General features: G+C 40.5%; 1 protein-coding gene across 1 annotated transcript in view; it reads left to right on the plus strand.

The window, feature by feature from the left end:
• Positions 1–22407, plus strand: part of CALN1 (calneuron 1) — an 834322-nt gene that overhangs the window by 154869 nt on the left and 657046 nt on the right. The window contains exon 2 of the mRNA XM_073665133.1: positions 216–343. Coding sequence (XP_073521234.1) covers positions 223–343 — 121 coding nt within the window. The 5' untranslated portion in view covers positions 216–222. The remainder of the gene's footprint in view (positions 1–215; positions 344–22407) is intronic.

Here is a 22407-nt window from a genome sequence, read left to right on the forward strand (position 1 = left end):
CATGCAATGCTCCCAGGGAAATAAAATATGTAAATAGTCTTGCTTTAAAATACACTTAGACTTATTCTTGTAATTAACAATATTTTTGTATTTACCTTTTTTCAAACTAATCTTCAAATGAAAATTCTAAATTGTAAAAGTAGTATTTTATCTTGGCACTATTATGTAACAACAACGGAATTCTGTTTAAATATTCTCTCTTTCTCTGGATGCAGGAAGAAGATGCCATTCCATCATGTGACTGCTGGCTTGTTGTACAAAGGGAATAACTACTTAAACCGATCACTTTCTACAGGAAGTGACAGTGAGCAGCTTGCTAACATCTCAGTGGAAGAACTAGACGGTAAGATTCAAATCAATTTTGGTTGAAAAGATTATCTTCGTTGTGTCTACTGAGATTTAGGAGATACAATATGATATCTTCTAAGAAGATTTCTATTTCTGAAGTGAAATAAAACATCTCACTAGGAAAAATAAGGCGCAAATAATGATTGTGGTTAGCAATTATCAAAAATAGAATACGATAGATAGAGATAGATAGATAGATAGATAGATAGATAGATAGATATGGATGGATAGATAGATGCAGTAGAATACAGAAGAAGTTATAAAAAAACCTATGCTAAAACAATGCTAAGATACCTAGAAGCGTATTAGATAAACAAAACAAATCACATTGCTCTGTTCTGTTTTGCTTGGAGGAGACAGTACAGTAGTTAACAGTTGTCAGCATCAATGAACTGAATCTTGTGGCACACAGATGCTCATTTATCTGATAATGTTATGTGAGGACAAGTACAATGTCTATCATAGATAATACCAAATATTATTTGCTAATATATAAGGTTTCTTTTCATAATTCAGTTCTTTAATCCCTTGAGGATTAAACTACATATCAGATATATATGATAAAATGAAACCTGTTGTCTGACAAGTAGGTTTTCCTTGCTTACTAAACATCTCTTTTATAAAGTAAAAACTAAGTTTAAAGGAGAATTCCCAAAATCACATTATAGTGATATAATAATATACACATACCATTATTCATTTGTGCCAATATAACCGATTTTTAAATCTGCCCCGTTTTTCAAATATCACCCACTCTCCCCATATGAATGTCCCTCCAGGCTCTACTTACCATGCAGTTGACATTGGAACCTTCATGTAGTTCTAGCTGCCCTAGTCAACCCTGCACAGTGCAGTCACTATCTCAGCTGGCGTCCTGCCAGCATAGTAGTGCCATGTGTAGAATACAGCTGCTACTGTGAGGGATGATGTCATAGAAAGGGGCAAAGCCTCCTTCATTACAGTGCGGAGCTCACACCAGGAGGCAGCAATGTGCCTGTGTGGTGGTAGCTAAGAGTCACAATGTATACAGAGGGGACAGAAAGGTGAGATATACTGTAGGTTGGGCTGTATATAGAGGGAACAGAAAGGAACAAAATACTGCAGGATTGGCTATATATATAGAGAGAGAGAGAGAGAGTACAGAAAAGATATATAGAACAGGATAAGCTGTATACAGATGGCTGAGTAATGAGATATACTGCAGGATTGGTTGTATATAGGGGCTGAGAGGAGAGATATAATGCAGGATTAGCTGTATTTAGGGGGTGAGAAGAGAGATATAATGCAGGATAGGCTGGATGTAGGGCGAACAGAAAGGAGCAATATATTGCAGGATGGGCTGTATATATATATAGTACAGAAAAGATATACAGCAGCATAAGTTGTATACAGGTGGCTGAGAGGACAGGAGGCATTGCTGTATAAATAGAGGACAGGAAGAAGATATATACTGCATGATGGGCTGTGTATAGGGGCTGAGAGGAGATATGTACTGCAAGGGGACCTAAAGGAGAGGTATACTTAAGAATTTGGCTCTGGTTACAGGAGCTGAGATTAGGTCAGTTGTTTTTTTTTGCATGTTGTGGAGAGTTCAGTGATGTGAAATTTCAAATGCCCCTTTATTGATGCATGCATATGACAGAGGATTGTCTTCTGCTGTATGCCTCAACAGAGCAGCATTTGCCATTTCACATTACTGATCTATTTACAGAAGACAACAAACAAAACACTGCACTGCCATTGTGGAGGAGTGCAGGACAGTTGAACTTCATTAGAATTAGCTAATGATATAAAACCATAAAGGAAACTATTCTGATATAAGTGTCAGAACATTAAATTGGTCAGGCAGGGTACTGTAAAGAAGCAGACAGTGTACAGAAGCAAACAGTATACAAAATCATAAGGTGATTCTACAGTTAAATTAGCTTGATGGTAACTCAGAGAGGGGAGGTTTGTCAGTAGTACACAGGTGAGGGGAGATGGGTCTGCAGAACTGAGTAGAGGCAAGGCCTAATTTTTAGATTTGCTATAGGGCCCCTTGTCTTTATGTTCTTTTAAGGTTATGTAATGGAATATGATATGGTTTTTAGAGCTAGTTGCTATCAATCCTACTAATGAGACATCTTAAGGTACAGAGGATCGAGAGGATCAGAGTGAAGAGTTATCTGCAGTGATATGAAGATGTTATTTCTCACTGATACCACTTTTTTGAAGGTATGGTACTTCTTTATCAAGTATAGAGAGACATATATCATATGACATATTATGTTTTTCTTTATACTTGATAAAGAAGCTCTTCTCCATCTTGCTGTGGACAGCTCTTCACTCTACTCTTTTGAATTAGTCGCACTCTAACTCTAGTTTAGCATGTACACCAGCAAAGTACATATAGGGGTCCACCATTCAGTTGAGGGCCAAAAATGTGTCCTGCGGCCTGTGTTTCTCAGTATACATCAGTATACTGCCAAAAAAAGAACATGGAGTAGTAAAATAGCAGACTATACTATTACATACAACAGTTTGCAGAAAAGAAAAGTATTATTTAACCATTTACATATGCATTTAAACATATACTTTTTTTTACACTGGAACCTTTGGGTTGCGCCTACCATGTATCTTATTACAGGTATCTATTAAACATATACTTCCCGGTGTATATACTGAACAGAGGCAATAGACGCAGCATCAACATAGCCTTACAAAGGCAGTTAACCCATAATAGAAAATGTCATCTAATTTTGCCTGGATAACCATCTTAAATAAATATGTCCTTAAGAAAAAAAGAAGAAAGTAGCACTCACCATACCTTTTTATAAAAATATGTCCTTTATTCCATGTGGCGGGACAATCGTCAAACAAGCAAGGGGAGCGGGGAATACAGGACGGACAACAGCCGTTTCACGCTCAGACTAGCGCGTCTGCGGGTCCAAACATGTTTTTTCTTAAGAATACAATTGGATTTTCAGGCTTTTTTGCACCACCATTAACCTTTGCTGCTGGTATTGGTTCAATTAACAGGTGTCTATAATTACTATCCAATGGTTGGTGCCGATGTTCTTCTTTGTATATTAAATAAATATGTCACTACTAGGTGGCTGGAGTAACAAAATTTCCAAACTACCCACCACTGAGCAATATATAAACTACACAAGACTCCTGTTGCAACTGCCAGGCAGGGCACACCAGCACCACATAGACCAACTCCAACCTCCAGAATAGGGACAGCCTTCTGAGCGCTTAATAATAAATACAATACCATCCCTTATTATTTTATTCAATGTATTCCTTATTATTTTATACGGTGTTGTTCCTTACTACATAACGTTTTATCCCTTATTATATACTATGTCCATTAATATAGACAGCACCACCTATTATTATAATATACACTGCTCAAAAAAATAAAGGGAACACTTAAACACCACAATGTAATTCCAAGTCAATAACACTTCTGTGAAATCTACCTGTCCAGTTATGAAATAACACTGATTGTGAATCAACTTCTCCTGCTCTTGTGCAAATGGAACAGACAACTGGTAGAAATGATAGGCAATTAGCAAGATACCCCCTATAAAGGAGTGGTTCTGCAGGTGGTGACCACAGACCATTTCTCTGTTCTCATCCTTTTTGGCTGTTGTTTTGGTCACTCTTTCATTTTGCCATTGCTCTCACCCCTAGAGATACAGTAGTATGAGGCGGTGTCTACAGTACAACCCACAGAAGTTGCTCAGGTAGTGCAGTTCATCCAGGATGGCACATCAGTGCGAGCTGTGGCAAGAAGGATAGCTGTGCCTGTCATCAGTGTCCAGAGCATGGAGCAGATACCAGGAGATGTGGAGGGAACCATATTAGGGCAACAACCCAGCAGTAGGACCGTTACTTCCTCCTTTGTGCAAGGAGGAAGAGGAGGAGCACTGCCAGAGTCCTGCAGAATGACCTCCAGCAGGCCACAAATGTGCATGTGTCTGCACAAACGGTTAGAAACCGACTCCATGAGGGTAGTATGAGGGCCCGACGTCCACAGATGGGGGTTGTGCTCACAACCCAACACCGTGCAGGACGCTTGATATTTGCCACAGAACACCAGGATTGGCAAAGTCGCCACTGGCGCCCTATGCTCTTCACAGATGAAAGCAGGTTCACACTGAGCACATGTGACAGACGTGACAGAGTCTGGAGATGCCGTGGAGAGCAATCTGCTGCCTGCAACATCGTTCAGCATGACCGGTTTGGCAGTGGGTCAGTTATGGTGTGGGGTGGCATTTCTTTGGATGGCCGCACAGCCCTCCATGTGCTTGCCAGAGGTAGCCTGTCTGCCATTAGGTACCGAGATGAGATCCTCAGACCCCTTGTGAGACCATATGCTGGTGCGGTTGGCCCTGGGTTCCTCCTAATTCAGGACAATGCCAGACCTCATGTGGCTGGAGTGTGTCAGCAGTTCCTGCAAGATGAAGGCATTGAAGCTATGGACTGGCCCGCCCATTCCCCAGACCTTTATCCGATTGAGCACATCTGGGACATCATATCTCGCTCCATCCACCAACGTCACGTTGCACCACAGACTATCCAGGAGTTGGCCGATGCTTTGGTCCAGGTCTGGGAGGAGATCCCACAGGAGATCCTCCGCAACCTCATCAGGAGCATGCCCAGGCATTGTAGGGAGGTCATACAGGCACGTGGAGGCCACACACAATGCTAAGCCTCATTTTGACTTGTTTTAAGGACATTACATCAAAGTTGGATCAGCCTGAAGTGTGTTTTTCCACTTTAATTTTGGGGGTGACTCCAAATTTAGGCCTCCATTGGTTAATAAATTTTATTTCCATTTATGGTTTTTGTGTGATTTTGTTGTCAGCACATTCAACTTTGTACAGAACAAAGTATTCAATGAGAATATTTCATTCATTCAGATCTAGGATGTGTTATTTGAGTGTTCCCTTTATTTTTTTGAGCAGTGTACAAATAGAAAATTGGAAGCAGCTCTCCAAAAGAACATTTCGAATTTAAGATGCAATGTTTCAGCTAGATTTTAGCTTTCATCGAGCTATCGTATTGCATATTAGATTTGAAATATAGTGCTTGAAACATTCCTTTGGAGTACTACTTCCATTTTTCACTTTGGTTCCATATTTGGGTGGATACATGGCACTGATTCTACCAGGTAGCGTGCATCCACTCATGATTTGATGTTGGGAATGCTGTTCAACTCCTTGCTATTTCTACTCATAATATACAGTGATATTGAATATAGCATTATTCCTTCTGATTTTATACACTATTGTCCCTTATCATACAGTGTCCTCTGCTTTTCCTATATATGGTGTCATCTCTTTTTATAGAAAGTGTCCTATTTTATATATACAACGATGGATAACAGTGTGAACCGTATTTATTTAGGGATTTAGGGTGTCTGGTGCGATTTTCGAAGGTGCTGAATGGGGTCATATTTACTGTTTATGATTTAGATCCCATAGGGGGCATGACCTATATAAATAGGAGAGATACAAGGAAATCCTTTTGAGTGATGCACTATGCATGGCACTTTGTCTTTGGGAATCACCCTCATGTGCCTTCTCAAGTTGTCAAGTATAAATGTGTAGGGGGCTGTGGGTTATAAAGACGTCGAGTCGAAGATAGGGTTAATAATTGTTATATGTGTTTATGTTTATTTGTGTGATAAAAGTGTGTCTTGCTGTGAAATCCCTATGGCCGATTATTGTATGCCGGTTCTCCCATAGGCTTTGCCTAAGGCCATCCCTGGGATGCGGGAGGTCTGCCAAGAGGGGAACTATACAATAGACAGGGATTCAGCTGCACTACACTGCTTAGACACCAGAAGGTTAGGATAAAGGTTACATCATCAGCTGGGAGGAGTTACAGCAGAAGAACAGTTTTTGCAGAAAATCATTTCCTGGTTACAGACAGTCTAGGAGGGGAGAGTGAAGAGTGAGGAAAATTAGGCAGTGTATGCCTGCCGTTAGGAGAGGCCTGTGCCAGGCCACTCCATTCCTGGGTTCAAGACCCGAGCGCACAGAACCAGAGTAGGTTCTGTTCCCATACATAGAGAGATGGAATGTGGAGGACAACTGAGCAGATAGGAAAGCAGACTCCCACAGCAATATCAGCAGTAAAGAAGTGTTTGCTAGTGCAAGTTATCTGAACAGAATGAGGACACATTTGAGACAGAATCTGGACGCTGGCTATGTCCTAGGCTCATGGCCTGTGAGAGGTGCTCAGTGCGAGGCCTCTGTTGCTCTAGAGAGGAGTCTCTCAGCCGGGTCCCAGAAGATGTGAAAGATGTTGAGTCTCAGGAAGGGACGAGAACAGACATTGGAATGGCACATTCCCATAGGGGCTTCACTAACCAAAGGTCTTGTCATGATCTGTATACTGCAGCCGTGTATTGAAGAATTGCACAGTAAAAGTGAGTCTGTTAACCTGGATCTACGATCTCCTGTCTTGCTTGCGGTCAGTGTTGGTCCTGGTCTAAGGGACGGCGAAACAGTGAGTACAGCAAATCCTCCATTGCAGCACACACTCCGGTCTCAGTCCTTAATAATAGAGGCGGCATTAGGCGAAGAAAAGATAGTTCCGGCACACAGCGTGATGGTAGCGCCGCCCCTATCACCGTGGCCACCGCACGTCATTTCCTTGCCTCAAGTCGGTTTGCTGAGCTTTGTTTCCTGCTGCACTCCTTTGCACTGCTACTAAAGCATGGTGGTTCCATTTGACCATGGGAAGCAGGGCAAGTCACTACAAGAATTTAATCCTGCTGTGTCCTGCAGAGATCTGGCTCCTTGGCCTATCACATGTGAGTAGGCTTTTTATAAGTCAGTTCCTCCCACCACCCCTTGCACGAACGCTGAGACCTACTTCTTTTGTTTCCTTGTATGCTATCCAATATTCTGATTTTTGTTACCGACCTGGCTAGTTTTCCATCCTGTTTGACCTCTCTCCTCCTGACTCAGTCTATTTATACTGACCCTGTGCTGTCTGCCCCGACCTCGGACCATTTGACCACATGTTGTCCTTGCCCTCCTGTACCACGCCTCTGACCCTCCAGTCAGCTGCTGCAGACCCAGGGACTGTCCTGTAGTGGCACCTGGTGACTACGTGCGGCCAAGCCTAACCTCACCACCAGAGGATTTAAGGAACACCAGGTAGTGGCTTAGTCACATCCACCAATGTTACAGACCACTTTAGCAAAAATATATCCTCTCTTCCAATAAAAAAGTCTCGAAGGGAAAACATGATATCATTTCAGTCCTGTGTATAGATAACAAAGTGCAGTTTACAGCAGCTTATATTCTGTAAATGTGATATAAACGCTGATCCTCCACAACTCACAAATGCACAAGAACATTTCACATTAACCGCACAGCTGGTGGGATTATGTGCTCTCAAATGCCAGGGCTGAATTTTAGTCCCAGTCTGGCACTGATGTCTGCCATGGACTTTCATACAAATTTGTCCAAATTTATTGCACTACAATGGTGGCCCATGTACGGATTTTGAATTGAATAAATTATTATATTAAATCTATTTTTTCGTTTCTGAGAGACTGTTAAAAAATATCTGGGTTCGCTTTGCTATGCACAGACCATCTTCTATTCATCTAAATAATGAAAAGCAAAACCATTTGATCTTCAAATTGATCTGATGTGGTTAAGCAAAGATATTTTTAGACCTTCTTTTCGTGCGCTTTGAATAAATTGCATGCATGAATTCACATTTGGAAATAATTGAATGTTGCTAAATCTAGCTAATTGTGTCAGCTAATTTTGGGGACGCAGTAGTATATTGTGTATGTAGTATTATATTATATATGTGTGTTGAATTGAGTGCCTTTTCCTGTTCATTGACCATCAGAATGAAAAATCAAGTATCCATAAAGAGCATGTTGCTAAACTGCCAATGTAGTTTGTTAATTATTTTTCTAGGATTGAGGAAATTTTATAAGTAGGATTAGTTAAAAGTAGCTATAAATGATAGAAGCAGAATAATGGAATTTCTGTTAAATAGTTACATCGTTTTGTAATGAAATGAATAACAATAACACCTACTGATGTAAATTAAATTCAAGTAATAATCATTCCTAGTGTTCCTGAGATCTGAGGCTGTCTATATAAGTTTCTGTTACTTACACTGAAAACATAAATCCACTGTAAATTACAAATGTTTAGCAAGATATTTTTATATACAATTGAAACCAGAAGTTTACATACACTATATAAAAAGGCACATATGCATGTTTTTCTCAATATCTGACATGAAATCAGAATAAACCTTTCCCGTTTTAGGTCAGTTAGGATTACCATAATTTTTAATATTTGCCAAATGCCAGAATAATCAGAAAGAGAGAGAATGTTTTAAGGCATTTTTATTACTTACTGCAAAGTCAAAAGTTTCCATCATTTCATTAGTATTTGGTAACATTGCCCTTAAACTGAATGACTTGGGTCAAACGTTTTGGATATCCTTCCACACGCTTCTCACAATAGTTGGTCGGAATTTGGGCCCATTCCTCCTGACAAAACTGATGTAACTGATCCAGGTTTGTAGGTCGCCTTGCTCGCATCTGCCTTTTCAGCTTTGCCCATAAATTTTCAATAGGATTGAGATCAGGGCTTTGTGATGGCCACTCCAAAACATTGACTGTTATCCTTAAGCCAGTTTGTTACCATTTTGGCGGTATGCTTCAAGTCATTGCCCAAGCTTTAACTTCCCGGCTGATGTCTTGAGATGTTGCTTTAGTATTGCCACATAATCTTCTTTTCTCATAATGTCATCTATTTTGTGAAGTGTACCAGTTCCTCCTGCAGTAAAACAACCCCACAACATGTTGCTGCCACCCCCGTGTTTCACAGTTGGGATGGTGTTCTTAGGCTTCCAAGCTTCTCCCTTTTTCCTCCAAACGGAACGATGGTCATTATGCCCAAAAAGTTCAATTTTAGTTTCATCAGATCACAGGACATGTGTCCAGAAATTAAGGTCTTTGTTCCTGTGTGCATTTGCAAACATTAATTTGGCTTTTTTATGTTTCTTTTGGAGTAATGGCTTCTTCCTGGCAGAGTGACCTTTCAGCCCATGTTGATTCAGTACTTGTTTCATTGTAGATATTGACACAATCTTGCCAGCTTCCACCATCATCTTCACAAGGTGTTTTGCTTTTGTCCTTGCGTTGATATGCACATGTTGGACCAAAGCAAGTCCATCTCTGGGACACAGAACCCGTCTCCTTCTTGAGTGGTATGATGGCTGGACATTCCCATCTTGTTTGTACTTGCATATAATTGTTTGTACAGATGAACCAGGCACCTTCAGGTATCTTGAAATTGTACCAAGGATGAGCCAGACTTGTGCAAGTCCACAATTCTCTTCCTGATATCTTGGCTGATTTCTTTAGACTTTCCCATGATGCTACACAAAGAAGCAGTGTGTTTCAGGTGTGTATTAAAATACATCCACAGGTGTGCCTCTAATTAACTCAGATGTTGCCAAAAAACCTATCAGAAGCTTCCAAATACATGACATCATCATGTGGGTAGTCTAGAATTGTTTAAAGGCATAGTAATCTTAATGTATGTAAACTTTTGACTTTGCAGTAAGTAATAAAAATGCCTTAAAACATTCTCTCTCTCTCTCATTATTCTGGCATTTGGAAAATATTAAAAATCATGGTAATCCTAATTGACCTAAAACGGGAAAGGTTTATTCTGATTTTGTGTCAGATATTGAGAAAAACATGCATATGTGTATTTTTATATAGTGCATGTAAAGTTCGACTTTCAACTGTATGTTCAAGCTGAAATATATTGTTGACGGATTTTTGTAGCACTTTTGTTAGTTACATCCACTTTATTTGAAAACACCTACTTATGGAGCTTCAAGTTCAGAGCTCAATGAGCATCCCTACGTAAGAAGTCAATTCCCTCTCTCTTAGGCTAGAGTCACATGACAGGATAAAAAATTGGTCCGATTTTCATCCAGAAAAGTGGGATGTTTTTTTCTCACTTGTCTTCCTTGTGCAATCTGTTTTTTTATTCAGCATCTATTAATCATTTACAAGAACATTTACATTTCTCTGCCTCTAATAACCTTCCCAAACCCAATATTGCCATTTCCATGTGTGGTTCTACTATTACTTCTCAGCAGCACGCCTGCTGTCTTGGGAATATATTTGACTCAGATCTTTCCTTCACTCCACACAACTGATCACTCAAGTCTCATGTCACCTACACCTCAAAAACATCTCTAGAATTTGACCTTTTCTTACTTTTGACTCTGCAAAAACTTTTACTCTTGCTCATATTTATTCTAGTTTGGACTACTGCAACTCTCTGCTAATCGGTCTCCACCTTCCTAAATTCTCCCCTCTCCAATCTGTCCTGAATACAGTAGTCAGGATCATATTCCTCTCCAACCACTTCACCAATACCTCTACCCTGCGCTAGTCATTGTACTGGTTGCCCACTGGCTACAGAGTCCAATATAAACTTATCACTCTCACCCACAAAGCTCTCCACAGTCCTGCACCACCCAACATCTCCTCCCTCATCTCTGTCTATCACCCTACCCATGCCCTCCATTTCGTAATGACCTAAGACTAACATTCTCAGTAATCCGTACCTCCCACTCCAGTCTCCAAGACTTTTTGTGAGCAGCGCCAGTTCTCTGGAATGTACTACATTGGACAATTTGATAAGGCCCAATACCCAAAGTTTTAATTATGCCCTAAAAACTTACTTCTTTACACTAACGTTTTGCCTCACCTGACTTATTTAACTATTCCAGTTTTGCGCTTCCAAAATTTTCTTCTAAATCTGGTCCCTTGTAGCATCTGTTCACACAAACCCCATGCACTTAATAACACTGTGTGTCTGTACTTGTACAAATACTGACTGGTGACCGGTTTAGTCAGCATTATCTGAATTCCCTATTTATTATATTGCTGGCTGGACCATACAATACAAGCACTTTTTACCATTTACCTTTCTCGTCTCCCCTATTTCCTCATAGATTGTAAGCTTGCGAGCAGGGTCCTCACTCCTCTTGGTATCTGTTGAATTATGTGTTTGCTCTGTTATGTCTTCTTTGTTGCTGCAAGTACTGTCTAAAATGTAAAGTGCTGCGGAATATGTTGGGCTAAATAAAATAAAAATGATTATTATTATTATTTCCTATGTTACAGAATTCCAGTATATTTAGAAAAATTAGATGCTATACTGTGGCTCCGTATGGCATCCAATTTTCTTCTCTCACCCAAAGACTTGAACAGGTGAGAGACATCTGATTTCCAGAGGAAAATCATGCATGTTTCAATTTTTGCACACACTGAATCGGTTTGAGAAAAAAAAAAAAAAATCGCTCATTTGCACTACCCCATTAGATAATATTGGCTTGAGTGCAATCCTTTTTTTTCAATCTTTTTTTTAACGAATAGGACTCAGACTAAGTTACGGTCATGTACACAAGCCCTTGGCTTGTGAGTTTGCATTTGCTTCCCACGACTTCTATTACACTCACACGGTTGTTCACACTGAAATATCTATGAGAAAATGCAGCTGAAAGGATTTCTAAGGGAATGTTCACATGACATCTCTTTCAGTCGGATTGAGCTCTAAAAACCGATTGAAGAAGAACTAATCTCTCAACAGAATGAACACATTAATTTCTATGTAAGAACAACTTGCCGTACTTATGTTTATTCTCTTGAATATATTTTAACTGTTTTAGGCTTCCAAAGACATAAAGCGGTAAAAAGAAATTAGCACTCTTCAGGTATTTTACACCCAGACACTATACTTTATCATGGAAGTCAATTGAAAGGCTCAAAGACTCCCAGAAGAAACTTGGCCATCTTTTTGAGTGTATTGCTAGCACTGTTGCTTGAAAAACTGCTAACATTTTCTTAATTGTTGAGTGAGGTTAAATTCTGGCATCATCGGAGATGTGTTCCTCTTGAAAAACCCAATAGGTTTGGTTGCCTGAAAAAGGCATCATGAACACAAACCCTAAGGAAGTAATAACATGCATTGCTAAGTGTTATTAATACTGTTATAGTCATGTCCGAAAGTGCTGGCACCCTTGAAATTGTTGAAAATGAAGTATTTCTCCCAGAAGATTATCGCAATTACATATGTTTTGTTATACATGTGTTTATTTCTTTTGTGTGTATTAGATTGACACAAAAAAACAGGGAAAAAAGGCAAATTGGACATAATTTCACATAAAATCCTAAAAATGGGCCAGACAAAATTGTTGGCACACTCAACCGAATATTTGGTTGCACACGTTTTGGAATAAAAAACTGCAATCAGTCGCTTCCTATAACCATCAACAAGCTTCTTACACCTCTCAACTAGAATTTTAGACCAGTCTTCTTTTGCAAACTGGTCCCTGTCTCTCATATTTGAAGGGTGCCTTCTCCCAACAGCAATTTTAAAATCTCTCCAAAGGTGTTAAATGGGATTAAGATCTGGACTCATTGCTAGCCACTTCAGAACTCTCCAGCGCTTTCTTTCCATCCAATTCTGGGTGCTTCTTGAAGTATGTTTAGGTTCATTGACCTGCTGGAAGACCCAGAATGCAAACCCAGCTTTCTGATAGTGAGCGCTATATTGAGACCCAATATTCTTTGGTAATATTCAGATTTCCTGATGCCTTGCAAACAGTTAAGGCACCAAGTGTGAGAGGCAGCAAAACAACCCAATAACATCTCTGATTGTCCACTTTATTTTACTGTAGATGCTGTGTTCTTTTCTTGTAGGCCTCATTCCATTTTCAGTAAACAGTAGAATGATATGCTTTACCAAAAAGCTCTATCTTGGTCTCATCTGTCCACAAGACGCTTTCCCAGAAGGATTTGGCTTACATACATTTTGTCAAACTGCAGTCTAGCTTTTTTATGTCTCTGTGTCATCAATGAAATCCTAGGTCTTCTGCCTTAGCATTTAATATCATTCATATGTCGATGGATAGTTTGCACTAACACTGATGCACCCTGAGCCTGTAGGACAGCTTGAATTTATTTGGAATTTGATTGGGTCTGCTTATGCACCTTCCAGACTATCCTACGTTGCAACCTTTCATCAATTTTTCTCTGCTGTTCATGTCCAGTGAGATTAGTTACAGTGCCATGGCTTGTAAAATTCTTCATTATGTTGCGCACTGTGGACAAAGGAACATCAAGATCTCTGGAGATAGACTTGTAACCTTGAGATTGTTGATATTTTTCAACAATTTTGGTTCTCGAGTTCTAAGACAGTTCTCTTCTCCTCTTTCTGTTCTCAATGCTTAATGTGGCACACACAGACACACAATGCAAAGATTGAATAAATTTCTCTTTTTTATCTGGTTTCAGGTGTGATTTCCATATTGAACACACCTGTTTCTTGCCACAGGTGAGTTTTAATGAGCATAACATACTTGAAACAAAGTTGTTTACCCACATTTTTGGAAAAGTGCCAAAAATTTTGTCCTGCCAATTTTTGAGGTTTTGTGTGAAATCATCTCCAATTTGCCTATTTTTCTCTGTTTTTTTGTGTTGTTCTAATACACACAAAAGTGATAACCATAAGTATAACAAAGCGTGTAATTGCAATAATTTTCTGGGAGAAATACTTCATTTTCTGGAACAATTTCAAGGGTACCAACACTTTTGGACATGACTGTAAGGTGCCTTAACATGCCTAAAGGTGCCTTTATCTGCCAAAAACGTTTGCAGTCCAAGTGGGTGTTATCTGATTTTTCACAGATGGCATGCACTTCTTCTGCCTGTATGATGCTGTCCGATAACAAGCAGGCAAAGAAAAGAACACGTCCCCACCATAGGTTATAGAAGGTTTCTCTGTGTGTGAGATGTAACAATACAGCTCTGATCTCCTGGTCTAACCGCCTGCATGAGTCAGTGTGGGAGGAGGGAGGGCCAGTGATGCCCATACAGTTGGCATAGGAGAGTTGATCCTACTGACAGATTCCCTTGAAAGAGACCAAAGACAACAAACACACAGACATGATTAAAAATCATGCATGTATGTTTACATAGGAGTAGATAAGACATTCACAAATAAAGGAATTAGACTTTATTAACTTCATATTAAAAATTCATGGACCATACATAAACCAGCAAAAACACACAAAACAGTATCACTATGTTACACATCTCAGGTTATTCTAGCTGTTAGTCATAGTTACAAGTAAATAGAATAAGACAAATCTGAATTACTACCAACGTTCAATAGGATCAGCGTTAACACCTGATAAATAATTCAGTCTACTAAATTGTTGCAGCTAGAACTAAATTTGCATCATGACAAAATTTTGCTATTACGATAGTATACATATACCGTATTTTTTGGACTATAAGACGCACTTTTTCCCCCCTAAATTTGGGGGTGGGGTGGGGGGTGCATCTTATGGTCGGAACATAACTTATCGGATAGTTGCGGTGGTGGTGGAGCGGGATCGCAGGGCCCTCTGTACCCAGCGGCGGCAATAGAAGAAGAAGAGGTGAGACGCTCTGCTGTCTGAATGTCTGTGGTGAAGTGATGAGGCAGAGTGATGTGTGCAGCTTTGCTGTGGCCGCGGCCATCTTCCTGAAGCTGTAATCTACAGGAAAATGGCCGGCACATGCGCAGACTGTGAGCCCGGGCGGCTATTTTCATGTAGATCACAGCTTCAGGAAAATGGCCACGGCCACCGGAAAGCCGCACACACCGCTCTGCCATGACGCTCTGCCAGCCACGAAACGGTCCCTGACAGGCAGACAGCATTAAATAAATTAAAATCAATTCTTGACAATTATTTAAACCATTAGGAGGTCAAGTTTGTAAAAAAATATCCAATATTATTCCCTGTTTAAAAGTTTGCACCACTTGTTGCCACTTGTGCAATGAGACACATTTTATCAGTTTTTCCAATTTCTGACATATGTCTTCTAATATGAGATTTAAGATGCCTGATGTGCAGTATTGTAGTTGACATAATGGGCAGGTACCTGGATAAATCACACATTGTGTATTACCGTTAATGTAACATTGAATTTTTGTTGCACATAAAGTGAAGTGTTTAGAAACTCTAAACTAGTACTCTGTAACATTTACATTGGGATGAGCTACACTTGAAGCAACTTCAGTAACGTAAACATGTTGCACTGGGTTGCAGTTCATTTTTTAACAAACTGGGAGACAGATACGAGACTTGGAGCTTTTTTTGTCACACATCTAACGTCCAAGTCTAATATTGTAATATTGCTTTGAAAACCTTATCTGTGTATAGAACCGGCAGTAGCTTTCAATAATACTACAGATATTGTTGTATTGCTGGCTATGTTGAGTGAAAACTACAGGTGAAGATATTTTGGAGGTGTTTTTATTCTTTTTTAGAGCCATATGATATTTGTGAACATGTATGTTGTTCTACTGTATTTTTTATCTCTGGTTAACAACCATTCAGGATAATGAAATTCAGACAGCCTCAAACATGTAGCATTATTTTGATTTATATTCCGACTCATTGGAGTCATTACTTTTGTTTAGAACAGTTCTCCTCCAGGAACATTCTTGATTACCCGTACCATATATGGTGACCAGACTTAGCATGTAAAATAGTGTTATCAGAACTATGCTTGCAAAAAATCTTTATAAACATAATATAATCTGGATATCTGAAAAACAGACATTGGTGTGATCACTAGAATGGCTGAATTTTAAACTACAGGTATTATTATTGTGGTAAGTCATAGGATCTGGCATGGTTGCCACATCAGAAGACCACACAATAACAATGAGTAAGTCATCTATATAGTGACCATACCAAACAAATGACTATAAAAGCAGTAAAAATAAATTTGTACTCCCACCAAGCCATAAAAATAACAGATGTCGATGGGGAAAATTTGGCACCATTGACGGTCCTGTAATTTGAAAGAAATAGTGATTATTAAACATAAATAGTTATCTTTTAGTAAACTGCATCACATAAGTAATTTTTAAAATCAAAGGTGTAATCACTGCATGTGTTCACAAACCACGTTAACACAATAATTCCTGTATCATGTGGAATTATAGCATATAAAGATACAACATCTGCTGTTATCTAAACACAATCTTCATGTTACATGAGTTTATCCAAATGTTGTAGGATGTCTTTCATATCTCTGATCTATCCAGGTATTAAAGAAATCAAAAGTTGAATGAGACTGTCCACCTAACCACAGAAATTATCATCGAGAATGGGTTTCTATGGGTGGGTATTTATTTATAGCTTTATTTGGCATTGTCCCTGTTATGACAAGAATCAGCATAACTATTCATATGCAAAATAGTTGAAGTCAAATTTATGTATGAGATAGCCAAGATGATTGTCTATAAAATGATGGTAGTCTCACTTTCGAAGTAGTAGTGGATGGTGAGATATGGAGCCAGAAAGTCAAAAGTTCAAAACATTGTTACTTTTTTGCTTGTCAGTGTATATCACTGAACACAGAACAATTTCCAAAATTTTGACAAGGCTGAGGTTTAGAACTTTTTTAACCCATACCATGAAAGTAAGGTTAATAATATAATTTCCTTTTCAAAATCTTCAGTTTTACTCAAATTAGTGAACCTATTGTCCTCCACTGCTGTCTTAATTCAGAAATGCATCTTCACTGAAGTGCCCGAAAGTACAAGGTGCTCAGAGTCACGGCCAAGATAAGGAAGGCTTAAACCGACCACAACTGAAAAGGACACACTAGTTGAAACATCAAGACTGGGCCAAGAAATATCTGAAGACAGATTTTTCAAGGGTTTTATGAACTGTTGAGATGATAGTGACTCTTGAAGGACAAGATGGATGGACTCATGGCTGGATCAATAACAGGCACAGACCTCTACTTCTACTTAGAGGCCAGCTGTTATGTTCTGCTACCAGAGCTAAGGAAAGAGAGGAGATCTGTCCCTACGATAGAACTCAGCTGAATCCCTACGATGTAACAGGGAACCTGATCCTGCGATCAGACCTGCTAAAGTCCTAAGCTAGTCTGTACGAAGACCTATAGATGTGGGGGAGGAATCCCTACAAGTACTAAGGACTGGGAGGAATATGGGACACCTCCTAACAGAAATAGTAGCAGACAGACGAACAAACAAAATATATAGAACATAGAGGTCAGTAAACCAAGCAAACTAACAGAGCAAGACACAGAGCACAGGCTAGCTAGAAAGTAGATATACAATGAAGTCCAGCAAAGCCAGAAGGGCGGAGCAGGATTAAATAGGCCAACAAGGTCATGTGACCAGCAAAGGAAAAAAAAAACCTAACAGCAAGGTTCTAAAAGTACCCCCCCTTCTAAGAGGATCCTCCGGATCCCCTAGGACCAGGCTTATCAGGAAATCTCCTGTGAAACGCTCTGATAAGTCTGGACGCGGAAACATCATCTGACCTCACCCAAGAGTTATCCTCGGGTCCGAAACCTTTCCAGGCCACAAGATACTGCAAACTACCTCTATACCGTCTAGAGTCAAGGATGCGAGAAATTTCATATTCCCCGTCCTCCACCACCGGAGGAACAGAGGCAGAGGCGTCACCATCCGACACAACAGCTTTTTTTAACAGAGAGACATGAAAGACCGGATTAATTCTCCAGGAGGTAGGAACCTCCAACCTAACAGCAGATTGGTTGACAACCTGAAGCACCTTAAAGGGCCCTACAAACTTGGGACCCAATTTCTTAGAAGGAATCCTCAACCGCAGATTCCTAGAGGACAACCAAACCATGTCACCAACAGCGAACAAAACCTCCTGTCGTTTCCTATCAAAGTAGTCTTTAGATTTTCTGTTGGCCTCCTGAAGATTACCACGCACATCCGTCCAAACTCTTTCCAAATCACCGGAAAAATTCTCCTCCTCAGGCACGGCAGATCCCAACTTGGAGAACGACCCAAACGACGGATGTCTCCCAGAACAACAAAAAAAAGGCGAACAACCAGCAGAAGAAGATGTATGATTGTTCAGAGCAAATTCGGCAAGTGGCAGAAACTCAGACCACCCCTCTTGATTGTCTGCCACAAAACAACGCAAGAACTGCTCAACATCCTGGTTTTTCCTTTCTGTCTGGCCATTAGATTCAGGATGATATCCGGACGAAAACGACAAATGAATTCCCAACCTGTCACAAAAGGCACGCCAAAAACGAGCCACGAACTGAGGACCCCTATCAGAAACAATGTCAGTAGGAACGCCATGAAGTCTGACAATTTCCTTGACAAAGGCCTTAGCGAGAGTTTTAGCGCAGGGCAGTTTGATGAAGGGAACCAAGTGACACATCTTGCTAAAACGGTCCACGACCACCCAGATGACAGTAAAACCCTCAGAGGGGGGAAGGTCAGTTATAAAGTCCATAGCCAAATGTGTCCAAGGAGCACTGGGGACCTCCAAAGGACAAAGCAACCCCGCAGCAGGAGTATGTGAGGACTTAGATCTAGCACATACAGTACATTGGCGCACCCACTTAATGACTTCCTTCTGCCATCCAGGCCACCAAAAACTGTGACCCACCAGTCTCTTGGTCTCAGAGATTCCGGGATGACCTGCCAACCGAGATTCGTGACACTCAACAAACAAATCTCTCCTAAAGGTCCCAGGCACAAACAACCTCCCATGAGGAGTGTTAGATGGGGCATTCTCCTGAGCTTTAAGAATCTCATCTTCCAAAACGGAGTCTAAAGCAGCTATCACAACACCTTCTTGTAAAATGTTTTCCTCTTTCTCAGCACCGACTATGGGAGAAAAACTGCGAGACAAGGCATCCGCCTTAACATTCTTAGTACCAGGGATGTAAGTAACGGAGAAATTAAACCGCGAGAAAAACAGTGCCCACCTAGCCTGACGGGCATTCAGGCGCTTGGCAGCGTCAAGATATATCAGATTTTTATGATCCGTAAGAACCTGATCGGGAAATTCCGCACCTTCCAAGAAGTGGCGCCAGTGTTCAAATGCGAGTTTAATAGCCAATAATTCCCGATTACCAATATCGTAATTCAATTCAGTCTCCGAAAATTTTTTTGAAAAAAAGGCACAGGGATGTAATCCATCCCCGTTATCCTGAGACAATACTGCGCCAACCCCCACAGAGGAAGCATCAACCTCAACCAAAAACGGCCTAGTAACATCAGGCTGCATAAGGATGGGAGCAGAGGTGAACCTCTCCTTGAGATACACAAAAGCTTCAATGGCCTCAGAAGACCACTGAACCGCATCAGCACCTTTCCTGGTGAGATCAGTCAGAGGTTTGACAATACTAGAAAATTTTTTTATGAATTTTCTATAGTAATTGGCGAAACCCAAAAACCTCTGTATCGATTTCAAACCAATAGGCCTAGGCCATTCCTGCACAGCCTGAACCTTAACCGGATCCATCTCAAAACCTTTGCTGGAGATAATGTAGCCCAAAAAACTAATTCTCTGTACAGCGAACTCACATTTCTCCAGCTTAGCAAAAAGCGAATTGTCCATTAATAACTGTAATACCTCACGCACGCTCCGCCAATGAGACTCCAGATCTGGCGAATAAATCAAAATGTCATCCAAATACACAACCACATTTTTACCGATCAAAGGTCTAAGGATGTCATTAATCAGATTCTGAAAAAATGCAGGAGCATTAGTAAGACCAAAAGGCATAACCAGATTCTCAAAATGACCCACAGGAGTGTTAAAAGCAGTCTTCCATTCATCACCCTCCTTCATGCGCAACAGATTGTATGCCCCCTTAAGGTCAATTTTAGAGAACCACTTGGCCCCCAATAACTGGTTAAACAGATCAGGAATCAATGGCAGTGGGTAAGGATTGCGTACCGTAATTTTGTTAATCTCACGAAAATCCAGACAAGGACGTAAACCGCCGTCCTTTTTTTTTACAAAAAAAAATCCAACCGCCACAGGAGACTTAGAGGGCCTAATGTGACCGGCGGCCAAACTTGTCTGTATGTATTCCTCCAAAGCCTTCCTCTCAGGAATAGTAAGGTTAAATAAACGACTTTTAGGAAGAGTCGCTCCAGGGACAAATTCAATAGAACAATCATAGTCTCTATGGGGAGGCAAAACCTGCGATTCTTTCTCAGAAAAAAAACTCTCCAAAAATCCTGAATAGGAACAGGCAATTCTCCCCTATCCAAAGCTGCAATACGCCCGTTACAACACTTGTCATAACATTTATGGCTCCAGGATTTAATTTCACTGGTAGACCAATCCAGTACAGGATTGTGACATTTTAACCAGGGCAAACCCAATATTACTGGAGAAGGCAAGTTATTCAACACTACCAAATCCAATTTCTCATGGTGAACACCATTAATAGTGAGAGGAAATTCACAGACCTTGAGAGTAATATTCTTCAAAGGGGAACCATCCACAGAAACCACAGCAATGGGGGATGATAAAGGTTCAGGTTTTAAATTGAGTTTTTCCACGAATCCCCCATCAATTACATTCAGTGTAGACCCGCAATCAACAAACACCCGAAATTCCATTAATTTTTCCTGAGCAATCGTGGAAGCAGCTAAAAATATACCCTTGGAATTTAAACAGGCAATACGGGCGTGACTGACCATTTTTTTTTCTTTCTTCATACGAAGCTCACAGCCTTTAATCAAATGACCAGATTTTCCGCAATAGAAACACAAGCCTTTCGAAAAACGACGGTCTTTTTCTTGAGAGCGAAGTGCCACCGATCCAATCTCCATCGGTTCACCACTGTTAGTACACACATTATCATAACCAGAAACTGACATAGCAGAGGATTTGCTCTCATTAACCCTAGCACGCAGTCTTCTATCCACCCGTATAGCTAATTGCATAGCCTGTTGCAAATCCTCAGGTGTAGGATAAGCAATTAGCAGGTCTTTAACCCTTTCACTGAGCCCAGCAAGAAATAGACTTTTCAGAGCAGAATCGTTCCACCCTGTTTGAGTGGACCAACGACGAAAATGAGTACAATATTTTTCGACATTACCTGATCCTTGTTTTAGACGTCTCAACTCAGTCTCAGCTGATGCGACACGGTCAGGATCATCATATAATAGTCCTAAAGCAGAAAAAAAACTATCCACTGATCTGAAGCATGTATCACTAGGTTGCAAAGAAAAGGCCCACTCCTGAGGCTCTTTGCGCAAAAGTGACATTATGAACCCTACGCGCTGGGATTCATCCCCAGAGGACTTGGGTCTCAAACGAAAATACAATAAGCAAGCATTTTTAAATGAAAAAAATTCTCGATGTTCACCAAAAAATAAATCCGGCAAACATACCTTAGGCTCCAAGAAATGTGCTCCAGAACAGTTACTCACGTGCTGACGGAGCTCGGCCACTTCCAGAGAGAGTCTCTGCAGGTGTTTAGCCAAATCCTGAACCGACACCATGATGGAACAAAAAAAATCTTTCCTTAGAGAATTTGCTGGCTGGACTTACTGTTATGTTCTGCTACCAGAGCTAAGGAAAGAGAGGAGATCTGTCCCTACGATAGAACTCAGCTGAATCCCTACGATGTAACAGGGAACCTGATCCTGCGATCAGACCTGCTAAAGTCCTAAGCTAGTCTGTACGAAGACCTATAGATGTGGGGGAGGAATCCCTACAAGTACTAAGGACTGGGAGGAATATGGGACACCTCCTAACAGAAATAGTAGCAGACAGACGAACAAACAAAATATATAGAACATAGAGGTCAGTAAACCAAGCAAACTAACAGAGCAAGACACAGAGCACAGGCTAGCTAGAAAGTAGATATACAATGAAGTCCAGCAAAGCCAGAAGGGCGGAGCAGGATTAAATAGGCCAACAAGGTCATGTGACCAGCAAAGGAAAAAAAAACCTAACAGCAAGGTTCTAACACCAGCAAGGTAGAGTTGGCTTAATGCTATGGGTTGGTATTATTAAATGTGCTATTTGGACCTTTTCGAGTTGAAGGTGGGCTCAAAATAATTTCCCAAACCTACTGCCTGCTTTTAGACACTTTCAAGCAGTGGTACAGGAAAAGTCTGCATCTTTCATGAAAACCATAATTTTTATGCAGGATAA

The sequence above is a fragment of the Phyllobates terribilis genome, unplaced genomic scaffold (assembly GCF_046119375.1).
Source record: "Phyllobates terribilis strain yellow unplaced genomic scaffold, ASM4611937v1 Scaffold_2__4_contigs__length_985480577, whole genome shotgun sequence".
Classification (NCBI taxonomy): Eukaryota; Metazoa; Chordata; class Amphibia; order Anura; family Dendrobatidae; genus Phyllobates; species Phyllobates terribilis.